Consider the following 21,405-nt stretch of genomic DNA (forward strand, 5'->3'; position numbering starts at 1 on the left):
CACATTATTTCCTATGAGAATTTTTTAAAAAATATGCTCCCTTTACATTTCCAACTTGATAGTGGACATTTTTCTAAATGTAATTAATTGCAAAAACTGTAATTTCTGATATATTATAAATGCTGAGAATTTAAAATAAACTTCTTACACATGTATCCAATAGATTCTAAGTAGCAGAGCAATTTGATCCCCACAATCATTTTTAAAATATGAAAAAATAATAAAGGTCATGCCTGTGTGAAAGAAGCCTCCTCAACTTCGCTATGAATCTAAAACTGCTACAAAAGAAGGAAGCCCTTGAAAAAATCAGAGACAAAATAAACTCAAGAGAAAGAAATTTTCCATTTATTTTCCTCCTTGAACTTTTTTTTTTTAAGACTTTATTTATTTGACAGACAGAGATCACAAGTAGGCAGAGAGGAGGTAGCAGGCTCCCTGCTGAGCAGAGAGCCCGATGCGGGGCTCGATCCCAGGACCCTGGGATCATGACCTGAACCGAATATTCCATACGTCCAGAGGCAGAGGCTTTAACCCACTGAGCCACCCAGGCGTCCCCTCCTTGAACTCTTATGTCAACTTTTTTTTTTTTTTAATTTATTTATTTGACAGACAGAGATCACAGGTAAGCAGAGAGGCAGACAGAGAGGAAGGAAAGCAGGCTCCCCGCGGAGCAGAGAGCCCGATGTGGGGCTCGATCCCAGGACCCTGGGATCATGACCTGAGCCGAAGGCAGAGGCTTTAACCCACTGAGCCACCCAGGCGCCCCTCTTATGTCAACTTTTTGACCCCACAGAATTTTAACTTAATAGTTTTATGCTTCAAAGTCTTTTGATTATATTAACAATATTCACAACTTTCTATGATAAAATAATAAATATCAGTTTTAATTCTAATTTCCTGTGGGCATAAAGCTATTAAAAATTCTCAGACTATTTTTTCGGGGCGCCTGGGTGGCTCAGTGGATTGGGCCGCTGCCTTCGGCTCAGGTCATGATCTCAGGGTCCTGGGATCGAGCCCCGCATCGGGTTCTCTGCTCTGCAGGGAGCCTGCTTCCTCCCCTCTCTCTGCCTGCCTCTGTGCCTACCTGTGATCTCTCTCTCTCTGTCAAATAAATAAATAAAATCTTTAAAAAAAAAAAAAAATTCTCAGACTAAGCTATACTTCATTAGTATAGATTGACCAGTACAAGAAATGTCAGAATTTGATAAAAAGCAAAACAAAGAGGTTCCTGGGTGGCTCAGTCAATTAAGTATCTGCCTTCAGATCAGGTCATGATCTCAGGATCACAGGATCGAGCCCTGTGTCAGGCTCCCTGCTCCATGATGAGCCTGCTTCTCTCTTTCCTTCTGCACCCCTCACTTGCAAGTGCTCTTTAAATAAAGAAATAAATATTTTTTTAAAGGCAAAACAAGAAGAACTAATTAACATAATAATTTTGTTATACAACATTGGATGTTATTACATCTCTTCTTATATGGAAGTAAATGGAGCTGTTAGCTTTATTTCTCTTTAGTTTACATATTAATAAATGAATACTACTAACTGGTAGATTGAGGCAGAGTACCGCGTTATTTTATTCCTATTTTCTCTTTCTAATATGCATGTTAAGAAAATCTCTTCATGAAAATAAAGAAAATGTAGTAGAAGGAACCATGGTGCACTGACGGTAGGAATGCAAACTGGTACAGTCACTAAGGAAAACAATATGAAGGTTCCTCAAAAAATTAAAAATAGGAATACTATATGACCCAGCAATTCCACTATGGGGTCTTTACCTGAAGTAAACAAAAATACTAATTCAAAATGATATATGCTGCCCTATGTTTACTACAGCATTATTTACAATAGCCAAGACAGGGAAGCAAGTGTCCATGCAGAGATGAATGGATAAAGAATAGGTGATACATATACACAATGGAATATTACTCAGCCATAAAAAAGAATGAAACCTTGCCATTTACAACAACACGGATCTAGAAAGTATAATGCTAAGTGAAATAAATCAGAGAAAGACATATGCCGTATGATTTCACTCATGTGTGGATTTAAGAAAATAGCAAACAAAGACAAAAATAGAGAAACAAAATAACAGACTCTTTAGAGAACTAGTCGTTGCCAAAGGGAAGGTGGGTGAAACAGGTGAAGGGGATTAAGTACACTTATGCTGAGCACTGAATAATATATAGAATTACTGAACCACTATATTATACACCTGAAGCTAATGTAACCCTATATGTAAAATTATACTGGAATTTTAAAAATAAGTTTAAAAAAAAGAAAGTGTACTGGAAAGAACCTTAACTCTTTGAACTCCTATATTCCAAAAAGATGATAAATAAAATTTCTAATAATCCATCATCTAATAAGTCCATTAAGTCTCCCTACAAATTGTGTTAAAAGTAAAGAATGGTAAGCCAACTGAACCACAAAAAAACCTGTTACCTTGTCCTTAGAGGCATTCGCTTTCTGAACAGCAATGCTCCTGGTGCCAGGAAGGTTCTCAGGTCCTGAGACAATGCACCAGGAAGATGACAGATGGATGCACTCATGCCCTTCTTTTGCAGTTATAAAAGGGCTATCATGCAAAGGGAGGAGGGGAAAGGTGAACCTGCAGATGAGAGATGCACTCTCGGGCAAACCAAGCTCAAAAATGCATATGCAAACCTAGGAAGGGTCAACTGAGAGCATGAAAACTTTCTACAGTTTGTACCTCCTGAATGAAAACGGTCCTTAAATTCCAGCTCTTGAAAAAGCTTACTGAGGTGGACAATTTTCCAAGATCACTCTGGCTAGAATGTGCGGTAACTATAGAAAAGAGAGTGTGGGAATGACGAGACCAGCCATGAGTAAGAGAAAGTTAAGCACAGCTTAGATTTAGTGACAGCATGAGGTGTGGTGAGAGGTGGTAGAGCTAATGCAAGTTACCACTATATTGACAATGACATGAAGAGAGGCAACAATTAAGGATTCAGCCATCTGAGATGGGGAAGAAATGGGAGGGAGCAGATCTTCAGAATATGAAATCTTAAATTGCTTTTCTTATTTTAAACTTGAGATACCCTCAAGACACTCAACTGGAAATCTCTAGTATTTAAGTGGATACACAAATCTGGGGCTCAGGAGAGTGGTCAGGGTTTGAGATGTTGATGTGGCAGGTGTTAGAACACAGATGGCATTTAAAGCCATGGAAATGAAGAGGTTTCCTAAAAAGAGTAAAGACAGACAAGGACAGAGTACAACAGACAAACCATTACTTATCTTTCCCATAAACTGGAGGGAAACTTACTGGTATACTTACCTCACTAAGTACTTAAAAAGTTGTAAGTCTAGAATCTACCTACTATATGCCAACAACTATGTATGCTCAGGTAATCTGAAATATAGAGAGGAAAGTGACATAAAAATCACTCAAGGTCCCTTCTCTTTAAGGGAAGAGACTTTCTTATTTATAACTGACTGCTTTATTCAAGCACATGTCTAGTGTTAAACAAATGTGTTAACTAAATTTAAGACATATACCCTATGGAAGGATAGAGGGAAATCACTGATTATAACAAGGGGATCGGGTGTATCACAGAAGGACCTCCAGATGTAACATCTGAGCTTAGCCTTACAGGACATTCAACACATTAGTGTAAAGGAATGCAGGAGGGCATTCCAGAGATCAGCAAGATCAAGGACACCAAAGCATGGAAATAAATGGCACATTCAGTTCAGTATTCATGGAGGGTAGGTGTTGTATTATAAAGACCTGTGGTTAGTCTAGCCATTCAGTGGTTTGTTCTACCAGTATTCACACCTATTTATCATACTCCTCACCGCCTCTAGCACTGTAGGTATTAGAACAGAAGAAATTGCTATTTATCTAACGGAAACAGGCTATTTTAAAAAGGATGATTCAACATGAACTTCTTAATCATTCAGTACCTCTTTACAGCTGGAGAAAAATACAATACTTTTCTTCTTCAGGTGGCTTCTCAAGAAGGAATACAACACACTTATTTTTTGCTGCAGCTCACAAACTATGTAGTTCTGTTCCAAAGTGGCAGGGGTGCTTATAGAAATAAGAGGAGGAAAAACATTAAAAATATGCCACATTGGTTACCTTTGAAATCCAGACCCAGGGGGGAAAAAAAAAGAAAAGAAAAAAAAATATATATATAACTTCCAACAACAAATTTCTCATACACATACATATACTGTGAAAGAGAACATTTTAGAAATTAGAAATAGAATCAGATTATCACAGTTTTGTATATCCTAATAAAATAATGGATCTAGGCAATAATCATCACTGGCTGCTAAAACTTTAAGATTAAAAAACTATCATTCCTGCCATAAAGGGGTTGTTTGTATCAGATTAATACTCTGATGGCCTATAGCACTAACTATAAAGCCTGGATTAAATACAAAACAAAAAAAACAGAAAGCAACAGAGAGCAACCAAGGCAGCTAGGACTTGAAGTGCTGAAAAAGACAATAGATATGCCCTGAGGTCAGCCCCATATTAATTTCCACTTTTCCCTCAAAGCATCTGCTATCTGCAAAACACAGGAGAGCAACCTTAGGCCTAAATATGACAGTCCAGATCCTAGAGAGAAGTAGCCAACAAAACACTGAATCTTAATTTCTTCATACAATTTTCCCATAAGAAGTGTGACAACTCCTAAACACACACACACATACACAGCAAAATGAGTAAAAATAAACAAAAAGCAACAACTGAGAAGCTCAGAGCTGAGCAGAGATCCTGGCAGTCTCAGGACTATGAAGTTCAAGCCTCCCCGGATGGAACAGCTCTGCTAACCCACCACACCTTTCAGCTGAAACCCCCGGAAGGGCAATAACCCCACTGGGAATCAAGGCACAACAAACACAGAAAAGAAACAGAACAGTCCCAGACTCTAAAAGCCAGGCTAGGGTGCCTGGGTGTCTCAGTCACTTAAGCGGCTGCCCTCGGCTCGAGTTATAATCCCAGGGTCCTGGGATCAGGTCCTGCATCGGGCTCCCTGCTTCTCCCTCTGCCTGTACTCTCTCTTGTTCCCCCTGCTTGTACTCTCTCTCTGTGTCAAATAAATGAATAAAATCTTTAAAAGTAAAAAATAAAAATAAAAGCCTGGGTAGCCCAGATCGAGGTCATCTGTCCTTACAACATCTATCTGCCACCAAAATAAATAAATAAATAAATAATCACTCATGGTTTCGCTGAGAATCAAAGATAAGAAAATCTTAAACAATACACAGTATCTTCAAAGGAACAAGAAAACGGTCAGCTTACAATAATAGAAGTTAGAACAATACAAAGGTATATTTGAAGAAAAAAACCTGCCAAGGTATACCTCAAAAATAAAGAATAAAGAGGTTCTCAGAGAAGTCAAAACAGAATTTTTACACCAGTAAAACTGACCTAAAAAGGAAATTCTTTTGTGCACAAGACATAAAAATATCATAAAGAATAACTATTTGGATAAATATAAATAAATACTGATGTTTCAAAAAGTAGTAACAGCTTATGGAGTTTAAAATGTATGAAATTAAAATATTTCACAATGAAGACACAATGGAAAGAGGTAGAAACTTAAATAATATAAGTTATAGATCAATGAACTAAATCCTCCAGTTGCAAAGCAATTATCATACCTGATAAGAGAACCATATGTTGCTTACTAAGTCAAATCTAAAATATAGCGCATATAATGTAAAGAGTAAATGAACAGAGGACTCACCATGCAAACACAAAACAAGAGAAAGTTGCTATAGGGAGACTAATATCAAACTAGACTTCAATGCAGAAAGTGTTAGTAGGGATAAAGAGCAACACTTCATAATGATTAATGATGCCAATAATGGACAGGAAATGTAATACTAAATTTCTATGCACCTAATAACATAAGCTCAGCATATCCATCTCAAATTCAAAATGGTTCATAATTCACCACAGAATTCAACTTATATTCATTGTAAAACACAGAAAATTACAATGATCCAAATACAATCTTTTCTCCAAAAAAAAAAAATTCATTAGAAGCACCATTTCACTACAATAGCAACATAAAAAAAAAAAAAAAAAACTGGTATACTTAGAAAAATACACAAAATACACAAAACATACACAACTTCAGAAAGATCTAACTTTTAGGGGCACCTGGGTGGCTCAGATTGGTTAAGCCATGCCTTCGGCTCAGGTCATGAGTCCCATATCGGGTTTCCCTTACTCTGCAAGGAGCCTGCTTCTCCCTCTCCCTCTGCCTGCCACTCCCCCTGCTTGTGCGCTCACTCGCACATTCTCTCTCTCTCTCTGACAAATAAATAAATAACATTAAAAAAAAAGAAAAGAAAGATCTAACTTTTAAATTACTTTTCTGGTCCTACATGATTTGAGAGCAGATACTCTATAATGTCTTAAAAATATTCTTGACTATGATTTTCCCATGGTGTATTAACCAAATTAATGGCTGGAAAAGAAACTTCAAAAATGAGACAAAATTCACAACAATATCTACTTTTTGTAGCACTCTGGTGAAGAGGAGATTAAAGAATGCTACAGTTATTACCATACACCCCACAGTTGTCAATTATGTCACTGAAGACGTGGTTTCTGAAAGCCCCATTGTAAGTGATGGAACTGCATTTCAATAATCATCACCTAGGTGGCTCAGTCAGTTAAGTGTCCAATTCTTAGTTTCAGCTCAGGTCATGATCTCAGGGTCATGAGATCAAGCCCTGCTTGTGCTTCACACCCACCACAGAGTCCCTCCCTCTACCCCTCTCTCCCCATTCATGTGCAGTCTCTCTCTCTCAAATAAAATAATTTTTAAAAATCATTTTTTAAATAGGCAATATTTGCATTCAGTTTTTTCTAACTCTGCTCTATAAATAATAACCCATTGTTATCTACAGAAATTAGCAACAGTGATACTACGTACAGCTAGTTACCTTAAATGATGCAGTTTTAGCGATCACCTAATGACTGAAAAATTCGTGTCTGGTAAAAACACTAAAGAGTCTTGAAAATAGTGAGAAAACAAACAGCAGAAAGATCAAAGAAGATAATCTAAAGACCTAGACAATCTTTAGACTATTAATTGTACCAAGAATGTCAATAGCTATCCCAATACAACCTTATAAACAAGGGCCACTGTCTCCTCCACAGTAAGCTAAGGAGGAAACTATCTCAAGAATCTCCTGCTATGCCATTCCTGAGTTCTTGATAACCAAAGATACCAGCACTCAAGTTCATCCATTAAGATCACCTAGAAGCATGGAATCTGACCTCTTCTAAGGCTTTCTTTAATCCTAGATATTTATTAGCTGAACAAAGTTAATGTGAGCTTCAAGGCCCACATTCTCAGCATTTAAAAACCTTCCAAGAGGATAAGCCATCCTTTTCCCCAAACTATTTCTTTTTAGACTAACACTTCACAGGAAGAAATAGAAGTTAAGATAGAGATAATGGTAGGTTACATTGAGATCTTCAATACAGATCCTACCTACGTTCACCAGAAAATATTTCTGCAAGTCAAGCATGTCCACAATCTACAATGATTCATACCAAATATACATACACAAACCTCCACTTGTATCAAAATACGCTTTAAAATCCATTTCCCCCAACCCATTTCCCACATAGCCACACAACCCCACTGCCCATCATTTTATGCAGGTGTAGTTATTAATAAATAGCTATTAATATCTTATGGAAAGAGATGTTAATACCTTATGTTCCCCAGACCACATTTTGAAAAAGACTGTACCATAGTATTCCCACATTTAAAGGGGCATCAAATATTTAAATAATTTTAACTAATATATTTTACTATGCTTCCCATATGTCACAACACATAAAATGATGTCTTATTTCCTAAAAAGTAGTATTAATTTAAAATGTCAAATTCTTATATTAAAAAGAACATTGATTTTTTAATTTTTTTTTCACTGGTCCAAGATTCATTGATTATGCACCACACCCAGTGCTCCACGAAATACAAGCCCTCCTTAATACCCACCACCAGGCTCACCCAACCCCCCATCCCCCTCCCCTCCAAAACCCTCAGTTTGTTTCTCAGAGTCCACAGTCTCTCATGGTTTGTCTCCCCCTCCAATTTCTCCCAATTCACTTCTCCTCTCCTTCTCCCAATGCCCTCCATGTTATTCCTTATGCTCCAGAAGTAAGTAAAACTTACTTGATAATTGATAATTGACTCTCTCTGCTTGACTTATTTCACTCAACAGTTGCCCGATTTCAAGCTTTACTACAAAACTGTGATCAGCAAGACAGCATGGTACTGGCACAAGAACATTGATTCTTGATTAAATCAAATATGGTTTTAAATAGTTCATACCTATATTTTGCTTTTTCATGAACCCAGACGTACTCAGGGTTTTTCAAACTCAAGCGTGCAAGGTCCTTTACAGATTTGGTTTGTGTAGCTGAAAAGAGTAAAGTCTGACGTTTCTTGGGAAGGTTTTCAATAATAGCATTCATGGTATCAGCAAAGCCCATATCCAAGATTCTATCTGCTTCATCAAGAACTAAAAAAGAGAAAATTCAAGGTGAACTACAACATTTAAAATATACATTAGGCTAAATGTAAACGAGTATCCAGACTGGATCCTAGAAGAGAGAAAAAGGGCATTAGTGGAAAAACTGGTGAAATCCAATAAAGTCTGGAATTTATGTAATGGACCAATGTCAATCTTCATTCTGACAAAAGTACCACAGTCGTGTATGGTGTTGCACCAGAGGAAACTGGGGGAGGGGTATAAAGGAACTCCCTATACTGTCAGTGCAATTGTAAACCTAGAATTATTACAAAATAGACTTTTTTAAAAAAACCACATTTGGTAATATCACCAGAAGTGGATATAGCTTAAAAGATCAATTCTTAGCAATGTCAAATACTGAAGTATCTAATTTCATATATAACTACTTATATTCTTCTGACCATTTTGTTTAAAAAAAAAAAAAGTCCAGCTGTACTCTCTGGGTTCAGAATCCCTATGCCAACAAATTGTTTCAGGTTATTTCTCAGGTGTTTTATTAAATAAATATTAAGATTAAAAGTTTCTATCATTAAAATTTATGAGGTTTCTTTCCTAAATCTCAGATTGTTTCATCAGAAATTCATTAGACTCGGGGCGGCAGGGGGGTGGGGGGGGTGGGATGTTGAGGAACCAGGTGGTGGGTAATAGGGAGGGCACGTACTGCATGGAGCACTGGGTGTGATGCCAAAACAATGAACACTGTTATGCTGTAAATAAACAAATAAAAATAAATTTAAAAAAAAAGAAATTCATTAGACTCACCTAACATTTGGAGATTGGTAGCATGAAAACATATTGTTTCATCCATGTGTTGAAGAAGCCGACCCGGAGTGCAAACAAGTATATTTATGTTATTGATCCTCTCAGCTTCGTGTTTCAGATCCTGAAAACAGTTGTTTCTTTTGATTACACAGACACATCATTGAGCAGCCTGTGTATCAAAACTATAAGAGCCATCTGCATATGTCATTTCATCACAGCAATGTAGACACCCGATAAAGAGATATGATTCCCCCTTGTATTTCCGCAGCACATCCAAATTTCTGGGCAAATAAAAGTCCTAAGTGAAGGCCTAAAGAGCTCAGAGTACATGAAGATCCTTAATTATAGCCAGGATCCTGAGGCCAAGAAAAATTTCCTATAAATGCTCCAAGTCTTCACTTCCCTTTACATCTGCCAGAACTTACACTGGAATCACTGCCATTATTTAAGTCAGAACCCAGAGGCCTTAGGGAGGCTCTGACACCATGTGCTCTCTACGTTCTAGAAGTTGTCTCCTTGAAACAAGAACCACAGAATGTTGTTAAAGATGCATGACAGGTACATGAGTATGTGAGGGCTTATGATGCTACTCCTTCTTTGCATATATCTGCATATAAATTCAAGAATTCAAGTATTATCTTCACAGTCTAGAAGAGACTGTAGCACAAACAAGGACACCAGGTATACTAGCAGGAAGACCAGAAGTTGCGTAGCAGGTTCCACCATGAGCTAAAATCAACATTCCTCAAAACCATCTTCTACTCCAGAAAGCTGGAGGATCAGACAAAACTGACTTTAAAACAATGACTGTAACAAAAAAAAATAAAAAAGGGCATTACATAATGATACAGGGTTCAATCCAAAAAAAGTAGATATGTTTACGCACCAAACACAGAAGCATGTAAACACAAAAAATATTAACAGACTAAAGGGAAAAACTGACAGCAATACACTAATAGTAGGAGACTTTAATACCCCACCTACATCAATGGATAGATTATCGGGACAGAAAATCAATGAGGAAACATTGGACTTAAACAATACATTAGACCACATGAACTTAACAGGTATGTACAAAACATGTCATCTAAAAAATTCAGAATACACATACTTTTCAAGTATAGACAATTCTCCAAGACAGACCACGTGTTAGGCCACAAAATCAGTCTCAAATTGAAGACTGAAATCATATCAACCATCATAGTGATACAGGCCTAACTCAAAAAACAAGAAAAATGCCAAAATAAACAATTTAACTTTACACCAACAGGAATCAGAAAAAGAACAGATAAAGCCCAAAGTTATCAGAAGGAAGAACATAAAGATCAGAGTGGAAATAAATGAAAGAGAGTTTCGAAAGACAATAGAAGGGGTGCCTGGGTGGTTTCAGTAGGTTAAGCATCTGCCTTTGGTTCAGATCACCATCTCAGGGTCCTGGGATCAAGTCCCAAGTTCTGGGATCCAGTCCCACATTGGGAATCCCTGCTCAGTGGGGGGTCTGCTTGTCCTTCTCCCTCTGCCCCTCCCCTCACTCATCCTCTCTCTGAAATAAAATCTTTTTAAAAAAACAAACAAACAATAGAAATTATCAATAGAATGAAAGCTGGTTCTGTGAAAAGACTGTTTAAAAACTGATAAACTGCTAACCATACTCATCAGGAAAAAAAGAAGAAAATCTCCGGAAAAAAATCATAAATGAAGTTACAGCCAACACCACAGAAATAAAAAGAATTAAAGTAACAACTAGAATTACATTACAACAAGCTGAAAAATCTAGGTAACAATAAATTCTTAAAAACACACAAACTTCCAAGACTGAATCACAAAGAGACAATCTGAAAAGACTGATTACAAGTAATGAAATCGAACCAATACTTTTTAACACTCCCAAACAACAAATCCAGGACTGGGCAGCTTCACAGGTGATTTCTAACATTTAAAGAAGAGCTAATACCTGTCTTCCTCAAACTTATCCCAAAAATTGAAGAGGAAGGCGCACTCCCAAATTTATTTCACAGGACAAGCATGACACACATACCAAAATCAGATAACACCACACACACACAAAAAAAAAGGAAAGAAAAAAGAAAACTATTGAACACTATCTCTGATAAACACAGATGCAAAAATCCTCAACAAAATATTAGCAAACTCATACTTAATACAATTCCTATCAAAATACCAATATAGCATTTTTCATAGAACTAGAACAAATAATACTAAAATCTGTATGGAACCACAAAAGACCTTGAATAGCCAAAGCAATCTTAAAAAAACAAAAACAAAACTGGAGGTATCACAATTCCAGATTTTAAGTTACACTACAAAGCGGTAGTGATTAAAACAGTATAATACTGGCATAAAAATAGACACAAAGGTCAAAGGAATAATACACAGAAGTCTACCCACAACTATATGGTCAACTAATATTCAACGAAGTAGAAAAGGCTATTCAATGAGAAAAAGTTACCCTCTCCAAGAATATTGGGAAAACTGGAGAGCCACATGCAAAAGAATTAAACTAGAGCACTTTGTTACACCATACACAAAAATAAAATGGATTAGAGACTTAAACGTTAAGACCTGAAACCATGAAAATTCTTGAAGAGAGCATAGACATAATCTCTGATGTCACCCATAGGAACATTTTTCTAGGTGTCTGAGGTAAGGGACATAATCTCTGATGTCACCCATAGGAACATTTTTCTAGGTGTCTGAGGTAAGGGAAATATTTTGACATAGTCACAGTGTGACTATGTCAAAATAAAAGTTTGTGACTATGTCAAAATAAAAAGTTTCTGGGGCGCCTGGGTGGCTCAGTGGGTTAAGGCCTCTGCCTTCAGCTCAGGTCATGATCCCAGTGTCCTGGGATCGAGCCCTACATCGGGCTCTCTGCTCCGCAGGGAGCCTGCTTCCTCCTCTCTCTCTGCCTGCCTCTCTGCCTAGTTGTGATTTCTCTCTGTCAAATAAATAAAATATTAAAAAATAAAATAAAATAAAATAAAATAAAAAATAAAAAGTTTCTGCACAGCAAAGTTAACAAGTCGGCAAAACCGAGACAATCTATATAATGGGAGAAGTATTTGCAAATGACATATCTGATAAGCATTAATATCCAAAATATATAAAGAACTGATATAACTCAATACACAAATAAGCCAATTAAAAAATGGGCAGAAGGCTATCATTTTCCCAAAGAAGACAAATGGATGGCCAACAGACACATGAAAAGATCCTCAATATCACTCATCATCAGGGAAATGCAAATCAAAACCACAACGAGATATGGTCTCTCACCAGTCAGAACAGCTAAAATCAACAACACAAGAAAAAACAGGTGCTGACAAGGATGTGGAGAAAGATGAACACTTTTGCACTACTGGTTGGAATGCAAGCTGGTACAGCCACACTGGAAAACAATATCGAGGTTCCTCAAAAAGTTAAAAATAGGGGCACCCAGGTGGCACAGCTGGTTAAGTGTTGGACTCGATTTAAGCTCAGGTCATGATCTCAGGGTCATGAGATTGAGCCCCATGTGGGGATCTGTGCTCAGCACAATCTGCCTGTCCCTCCTCCTCCTCATCCCCCTCCTCCAGTTTGTGCAGGCACTCGCACTCTCTCTCTCTCTCAAATATACAAATAAATAAAATCTTAAAAAAGAAAAAAAATACTAGATACCTTTGTCTAAAGAGCCCTTCAGAAAACCAAAAAAGTTAGGGGCACCTGGGTGGCTCAGTGGGTTAAAGCCTCTGCCTTCAGCTCGGGTCATGATCCCAGGGCCCTGGGATTGAGCCCCACATCGGGCTCTCTGCTCAGCGGGGAGCCTGCTTCCCCCTCTCTCTGCCTGCCTCTCTACCTACTTGTGATCTCTGTCTGTCAAATAAATAAATAAAATCTTAAAAAAAAAAAAAAGTTAAAAATAGAACTATCCTATCACAGCAATCTCACTACTAGGTATTTACCCAAAGAATACAAGATACTCATTCAAAAGGATACATGAACCCTGAATAGCAGCATTATCTACAAAAGCCAAATTATGGAAAGTCCAAGTGTCCAACTGATGAATGTATAGAGAAGAGGTGGTATATATATACAATGGAGTATCAGCCATTAAAAAAAAAAAAATGAAATCTTGCCAGTTGCAGTGACACGGATGGAGCTAGAGTATTCCATGTTAAGTTAACTAAATCAGAGAAAGGAAAATACTTTATGGTGTCACTCATATGTAGAATTTAAGAAACAAAACAAATGAGCAAGGGAAAACAAGAGAGAGAAAGAGAGGCCAACCAAGAAAGAGACTCTTAGCTACAGAGAACTGATGGTTAGGAGGAAAGGTAGGTGGAGAGATGGGGAAATAGGGAATAGAGATTAAAGAGTATACTTATTGTGATGGGGAAAAAAATGATAAAAAATTTATTAGCAAACCAGATCCAACAATACAAGAATCATACACCATGATCAAGTGGGATTTATTCCACAAATGCAAGAACAGTTCAACATCTGCAAATCAACATGATATACTGTATTAACAAAACAAAGGATTAAAATCATATGATCTCAACAGATGCAGAAAAAGTATATGACCAAATTCAACATCCACTCATGATAAAAATTCTCAACAAAGTGGATATGGAAGGAGCATACCTCAATATAATAAAGGCCACATTTGACAAACTCAAAACTAACATCACACTCAGCGGTAAAAAACTAAAAGCTTTTCCTAGCCAGAGAATTAGGCAAGAAAAAGAACTAAAAGGCACCCAATTGAAAAGGAAGAAGTAAAACTGTCACTATCTGTTGATACAGGATACTATATATATATAAAAAACCCTGAAGACTCAACCAAAAAAGTATGAGAACTAATACATGAATTCAGTAAAGGCACAGATACAAAATTAACATATAGAAATCATTTGTGTTTCCATATACTAGTAACAAGCAATTAGAAAGAAATTAAGAAAACAGTTCCATTTACGATTGCACCAAAAAATAATAAAATACCTAGGAATTAACAAAATACCCATACTCTGAAAACTTTAAGACACTCATGAAAGAAACTGGAGACTACACAAATGGAAACATATCTAGCGCTCATAGATAGCAAAAACATTGTTCAAACATCCATACTACCCAAAGCAATCTACAGATTCAAAGCAATCCCCACTGAAATAACAATGGCATTTTCACAGAAATCAAGCAAACAATTCTAAAATTTGCATGAAACCACAAAGACCCCAAAGAGCCAAAGCAACCTTGAGAAAGAAGAACAAAGCTAGAGCTACCACAATCCCAGATTTCAAACTGTATTACAAAGCTATCATAACCAAAACAGTATGGTACTGGCACCAAATGGACACAGAGATCAATGTAATAGAATACAGAGCCCAGAATATCCACACATGTATTAAATTAAATTACACATGTAATCTGTGACAAAAGAAAAAAGAACATACAATGGAGAAAAGACAGTCTCTTCTATTGATGGTGTTAAGAAAACTGGACAGATATATGAAAAAAAAGTCAAAATGGACCACTATCTTTTACAATATACAAAAACTAGAAATGGATTAAAGATTTGAACATAAGACCTGAAAGCATAAAACTCTTAGAAGAAAACATAAGCAGTGATCTCTTGGCCTTAGCAACATTTCTCTTGATATGTCTCCTTAGGCAAGGGAAACAAAAGCAAAAACAAACTATTAGGACTTCATCAAAGTAAAAAACAAAGGAAACCATCAAGAAAATGAAAAGGCAACCTACTAAATGGAAAATGATATCTGCAAATGACATATCTGATAAAGGGTTACTATCCTACATATATACAAGATACATAATACCCTATAATATTCTATTTATATATAATATATATGTTATATACATATTATATATATAAAGAACTTCTACAAACTCAACACCAAAAAAATACAAACCAGTTAAAAAGTGGGCTTAGGACTTGTATATTTTCCCCAAGAACTACAGTTCCCAAAGACATACAGTTTCCCAAAGGGAAACGGGCATATGAAAAGATGCTCCAGGTCACCAATCATCAGAGAAATCCAAATCAAAACCAACATGAGGTATCACCTCACACCTGCCAGACTGGCTAACATCAAAAAGAAGTAAGCATTGGTGAGGATGTAGTGAAAAGGGAACTTCTGTGCACTGTTGGGGGGAATGTGAACTGATGCAACCACTGTGGAAAACAGTATGGAGGTTCCTCAAAGAAATTAAAAATAGAACTACTATATGATCCAACAATTCCTGTTCTGGATATTTATCCAAAGAAAATAACACTAATTCAAAGAGAGATGTACATCCCTATGTTCACTAAGCATTATGTACAATAGCCTAGATATGAAAGCAACCCAAGTGTCCATCAACAGGTGAATGGATAAAAAAGATGTGGTATATATATATAAAGGAAAATTACTCAGCCATAAAAAAGAATGAGATCTTGCCACCGGCAACAACATGGGCAGACCCAGAGAATATTATGCTTAAGTGAAATAAGTCAGAAAAAGACAAATACCATATAATTTCACTTACTTATGGAATCTAAGAAAAACCAAAACAACAACAACAACAACAAGCAGACCCATAAATACAGAAAACTAACTGACGAATGCCAGAGCAGAGAGGGACAAGCAAAACAGGTGAAATGGAGTAGAAGATACAAGCTTCCAGGTATGGAATGACTAAGTCACAGGGATGAAAGGCACAGCCCAGGGAATATAGTCAATGGTACTGTAATGGTGTTGTATGGTGTTAGATGGTAGCACTTGCCATGAGCATACCAGAACATACAGACTTGTTGAATCAGTATGTTGTACACCTGAAACTAATATAATTATGTGTTAACTATACTTCAACCTAAAAAATAAAGATAAAAAAAATTTTAAACACTGTCTTCCTTTCTGCTGCTGCTGACCCAGCAAAGTTCAAAATTATTCAAACTTTTAGATATTTTCTTAAAAGGAACTAGTCCAAATACTCAAATGGTACATTTCCCAAGTAAATTCACATATAGATTTACAGGCTGTTTAAGGTATATTAATCTCAGAGAACCTGATCAATTCAGATACCCTCACAAAAACAGACTTTCTGGACCTTCAAAATTGATAAGCAGAACTCTAGAAGATAATGACCCCACCACAATGCCAGCCTACCGGTTTAAATAAATCTCCACCTCTTTCCTGTCAACTGCCACATTGCTCCAATATAAGCTATAGAAAAAAGGACAAGACAAAAGGACAAACCTTTCCACCAATGATGAGACCAGCCGAAAAGTCATGATTCTTTCCTACTTTCCGGAGAACCTCAAAGGTCTGATAGGCCAGTTCTCTCGTAGGTGATATAATCAGAACACCCAGCCCATCCATTGACGTCCACTGGAGACGATATAAGCCTTCCAGCACCTCAAAAAAAGACAGCAAATTTGTGTTTATAAGTCCCTTCAGGAGCAGCATTTTGATTCCTGAACTGACCCTGCTCCTCCAAATCAAAGGTACCTTCCAAGCAGAAGACGTATCAGTCACAAGTGTCATCCAATCAGAAAGAAATTCTTTACTTTGTTTTTTTCTTTTTCTTCCAGCCACCAGATCCCTCAAATCATAGAAGGAAGGGAACATAAACCTCACGGCAGGTCAGCTGCCACCAGAGCCCTGCCAGCAGGAGACTGGCCATCAGTGAGAGGGACATGCAGCCCTCAAACTATTAAAACAGTTTTGGAAAAATATCTGTCACCATTTTCTGAACAGAAACCACATTAAACTTTCATCTGTGTAGTTACTGTAATTATACAGTGACTGAATTTTCTAGTTGTAGAGAAACACCGTTATGAAAAATTGGATTTAAGGGGAAAATGGTTTTGCAATACTTGGAACAAAAACTCAAATGTGATTTTCCTAAGCCAATTATTTTGTAGAAATTAAATTATGAGACCAAGTGCATAACTGATATATAAGTAAATTCCTAAGAGGCTCTATTGTTTTACTGCTCAAAATGACAGCTATCAATGACCTGGAAAATTCTCAATGAATCGCCCAATCTCCTTCAAGAGAGCATACTTCAGCTTTATCCTAAATGAGTAGCAAGTATAACATGCAACTGACAGGTCTGCAAGCATGAGCATATAAACAGCCTCCCCCGCCTGCCCCAGCGGCCCTACAGCAGTGCAGAACCATGCTCACCTGCCACCCTGGTAGACACACATCCTTCAGGAAGTAAAGGCTTGTCAAGGCACAGTAATTCACCCATTCAAAAAGTTACTGAGTGCCCGCCATGTGCCAGGCACTGTGTTAGGACGGAGGGAATATGGTGGACAACAAGGACAGTTGGGGCTCCTGCCTGATAAAGGTCACATTCTAGCTGAAGAAATCCAACCGGAAACAACTTTCTACATAATGATGTCTACCTAGGCACAGAATGTTTTAAAAGCATGTAACAGAGGACCTGACCCAATATAAAAAAAATTACTTACTGGCACAAGGAAAGCCAAAGTCTTGCCAGATCCTGTCTTGGCAGCTCCAAGAACATCTTTACCTTGCAAAGCCAATCCGATGGTCTGTTTCTGTATCTCAGTTACCAAACGGTACTGGGCTTCTTGCAAACCTGCCAAGGTGGAGGAGAGGAGAGTGACACTTGAGAAAATCCTGTAAAATGAGCATATGGGCTAAACTGTGCCCCCTCAAATTACTACATTGAAGCCCTAACACCCATACTAAGAAACAGGGCCTGTGAAGTGGTGATTTGGTTCAAATGAGCCCTGATCTGAAGCCACTGGTGTCCTAAGAAGCGGAAATTTGGACACAAAAAGAGACACCAGTGGTATGACTGCAGAGTGAGGCAGCCACGTTAAGACACAGCAAGAGAGCAGTCATCCATAAGCCAAGGAGAGAGTCCTGGAACAGACCCTTCCAGGACGGCTCTCAGAGGAAAATAACCCTGCCAGCATCTCCATCTGTGGACTTGTAGCCTCCAGAACTGTGAGAAAATTTATTTCTGTCATTTAAGCAACCCCTACCTCCCAGTCTGAGATTTTGTTCTGATGGTCCTAATATGCTAATATAAAAGATGTCACTTTTGTCTTGTTCATTTTAACTAACATAATAGATTTTATTTTAATTACAGAGAGGCCCGGCATCTTGTCTTTTCACTACTTTCTTTAACTAGTCCAGAAAGAGGGGCACCTGGGTGGCACAGTGGGTTAAGCATCTGCCTTTGGTTCAGGTTATGACCCTAGGGCCCTGGGATCAAGCCCCACGATGGGCTCCCTGCTCAGTGGACAGCTGCTTCTCTCTCTCCTTCTGCCTGCCTCTCTGCCTACATATGTTCTCTTTCTGTCAAATAAATAAATAAAAACTTTAAAAAAAAAATACTCCAGAAAGCATGAGAATGAAAAATCAGTAAAACTCGAATGAATTAATATTATTTCTTGGTGTTAAAGGTTCAAGATATCAAGATTATTTGCCAAAATACTATCTTTCACATTAAATGCTCTAAACCTTTTGCCATTTATAAAAAACATCAAGAAACCCAACATATCCCAAAATCACCATACACCTACCTTTCAATGTTTTTTTGGACAAGGGGAAATCTGAAAATCTTGTAATTTCATTTACATTTATCTGAAAAAAGAAAAAGGAGACCATGTCAGTTAAGACAAAAAAAGTACCATATAACTCATCTGTTTTACAACAAGGGCATTTTGGGTCTACATTGTGCTGCCTGGCTAGTCCTTGGTACTACAGAATTGAATTCAACCATCACTTCTAATTAAAAACCATCATTCCTTCTAGAATGGAATATGCCTTAAGGAAGTTGTCGTGAACCAAAAATACAAGCTTGTAACAATTAAAATTGGTTAAAAAAAAAAAAAAAGACACCATCTCATTCACTCAAAACACACACACCACCACCACCACCAACCTCCTTCACCTCTGAGAACACTGTAAATCACCACCCATCAATTTTAGGAAGAAACTCTACCTTCAGTCCATCCTTCAAAGAATATTAAGAAATAAGCAGCAAAATTACTCTAAACCACAGAGCACAATGACAATACTTCTATTTGCACACTTCGTAGAACAGATTGAAGTTAATTGGAGAAATGTATCTTGTTAGCACAAATCTTTTCAAGTTTTAACCATCAATCAGTGGCATGCCAAATCCAACCTGACAACTCTTCATTTGAGGGTACAGTGAAGGAGGGAGCATTAACAATAACCACAAGAAATGTCTCAGTCACACTCTGAAGCCACAATAAGTAACATTTTGCCCTTTAACTTTACATTATCTAAATGTTCATTACTGATGTTCTTCATTAGCATAAACCCAATTTTCTGAATTTCATTTCAGCTACTCATGGGAATTATTTTATTACAGATGCTGAAAACAGGAACTCCTATTCAGATCTGGGAATGTGCTGCCAAATTATTCATGATTCACAAAAGGGAAAAGTTGCATCTGTAAGGTTCATTTATTTAAATTACACTCCAGGCAGTAAAGGGATGGCAACTTCTATTTCATTTGACAGTCTACATATCATCTTTCTCAAGATCCTTAAAGTAGTCTAGATGGGGTTATCTCTGTCTTCACATGCTGAAAACACGAATATTAAAACATTGCTTTAATCCCTACAAATCATTCCAGAGAAGAGTGAAAAGGAATAATCGGTGTACTCTCATTAAAAAGAGAAAAATTCATTAGACTATCCTGTCCCATCTGGGAACCTTAATTAGAAGGTAAATCTCCCAAATACAACAACAAAATTAGAGGCAGTCCACCCATGCACTTATGATATGATCAGATGAAAAGCTGTTTTCAGGGGCGCCTGGGTGGCTCAGTGGATTAAGCCGCTGCCTTCGGCTCAGGTCATGATCTCAGGGTCCTGGGATCGAGCCCCACATCGGGCCCCTTGCTCCGCAGGGAGCCTGCTTCCTCCTCTCTCTCTGCCTGCCTCTCTACCTACTTGTGATCTCTCTCTCTGTCAAATAAATAAATAAAATCTTAAAAAAAAAAAGAAAGAAAAGAAAAGCTGTTTTCACAAAGAAGAGAAGTCATACAGGAGGAGCTAGATGAGTGACACACTAGTCAGCCTCCATCAGAGACACAGCACAGGCAAAGTAGGAAATACTGCACACCGCTCTCTAGTCTTCTGACCTCCTAATGGAAATTCTGGAAGAATGGAATTGTCCCAGCACTCTGTTGGCCATTACAACATAGAGCTATACAAGGTATTCTTAGAAAGAAGTCTAAGAAACAGAAGGAAATTTTTACTCCATTGATGAACTACAACAGGAGTCAGCAAACCATGGCCCAATCCAAATCTGCTGCCTGTTCTTGCAAACAGTTTTCCCGGAGCATAGCTACAACCACTCATTAACATAGTGTCTATGTGGTTATGACAGAGAGCACGAGTCCCACAAAGCGTAATACTGACTATCTGGCCTGTTCCAGAAAAAGGATGCCAACCCTGTTCCAGAAGGACAATTACATTCCAAGGAATATTTAGAACTCACAGAAGTCAGCTATGGTTCCTACAAACAAAGTATCACTGTATCTCCCCTTCAGCCCTTTCTTTTCTTAAAAAAAAAAAAAAAAAAGTCACTCCTGGGGCGCCTGGGTGGCTCAGTGCGTTAAGCCTCTGCCTTCAGTTCAGGTCATGATCTCAGGGTCCTGGGATGGAGCCCCGCATCGGGCTCTCTGCTCAGCGGGGAGCCTGCTTCCCCCTCTCTCTCTGCCTGCCTCTCTGCCTACTTGTGATCTCTGTCTGTCGAATAAATAAATAAAATCTTAAAAAAAAAAAGAAGTCACTCCTGTCTTCCAATGTTCACATGCCCTCTACAATCTGTATCACTCTTCTAAAATCAGAGAACAGATGTTTCAGTGACAGGACTTGTTCAGGACTTCCCATCACTGGTGGGAAAGCTGGAGTGGGTGGAGGGGAGGACAGGGTGAATACCACTGACCACCCCCCTGTACTTCTTCCAACTCTCTTCTCACAACTCTCGTTTCTCACAAAAGTAAATAATGCTTTCACATCCTCAAGGCTGGAGAAGAAAAAAGAATGTCCTAGAATGCTCCACCTCCTGCAGTCAC

At 37.8% G+C, this 21,405-nt stretch overlaps 1 protein-coding gene across 1 annotated transcript in view; it reads right to left on the reverse strand.

Annotated features, from left to right (window-relative positions):
- The window catches only part of DDX10 (DEAD-box helicase 10), a 280,556-nt gene that overhangs the window by 251,821 nt on the left and 7,330 nt on the right, over window positions 1-21,405 (reverse strand). Inside the window, exons 2-7 of the mRNA XM_046017251.1 lie at window positions 18,872-18,932; window positions 17,786-17,916; window positions 16,563-16,721; window positions 9,307-9,427; window positions 8,343-8,532; window positions 3,928-4,054 (exon numbers count right to left, since the gene is read on the reverse strand). Of these exons, the coding sequence (XP_045873207.1) occupies window positions 3,928-4,054; window positions 8,343-8,532; window positions 9,307-9,427; window positions 16,563-16,721; window positions 17,786-17,916; window positions 18,872-18,932 (789 nt within the window). The remainder of the gene's footprint in view (window positions 1-3,927; window positions 4,055-8,342; window positions 8,533-9,306; window positions 9,428-16,562; window positions 16,722-17,785; window positions 17,917-18,871; window positions 18,933-21,405) is intronic.

The sequence above is a fragment of the Meles meles genome, chromosome 8 (assembly GCF_922984935.1).
Source record: "Meles meles chromosome 8, mMelMel3.1 paternal haplotype, whole genome shotgun sequence".
Taxonomy (NCBI): domain Eukaryota; kingdom Metazoa; phylum Chordata; class Mammalia; order Carnivora; family Mustelidae; genus Meles; species Meles meles.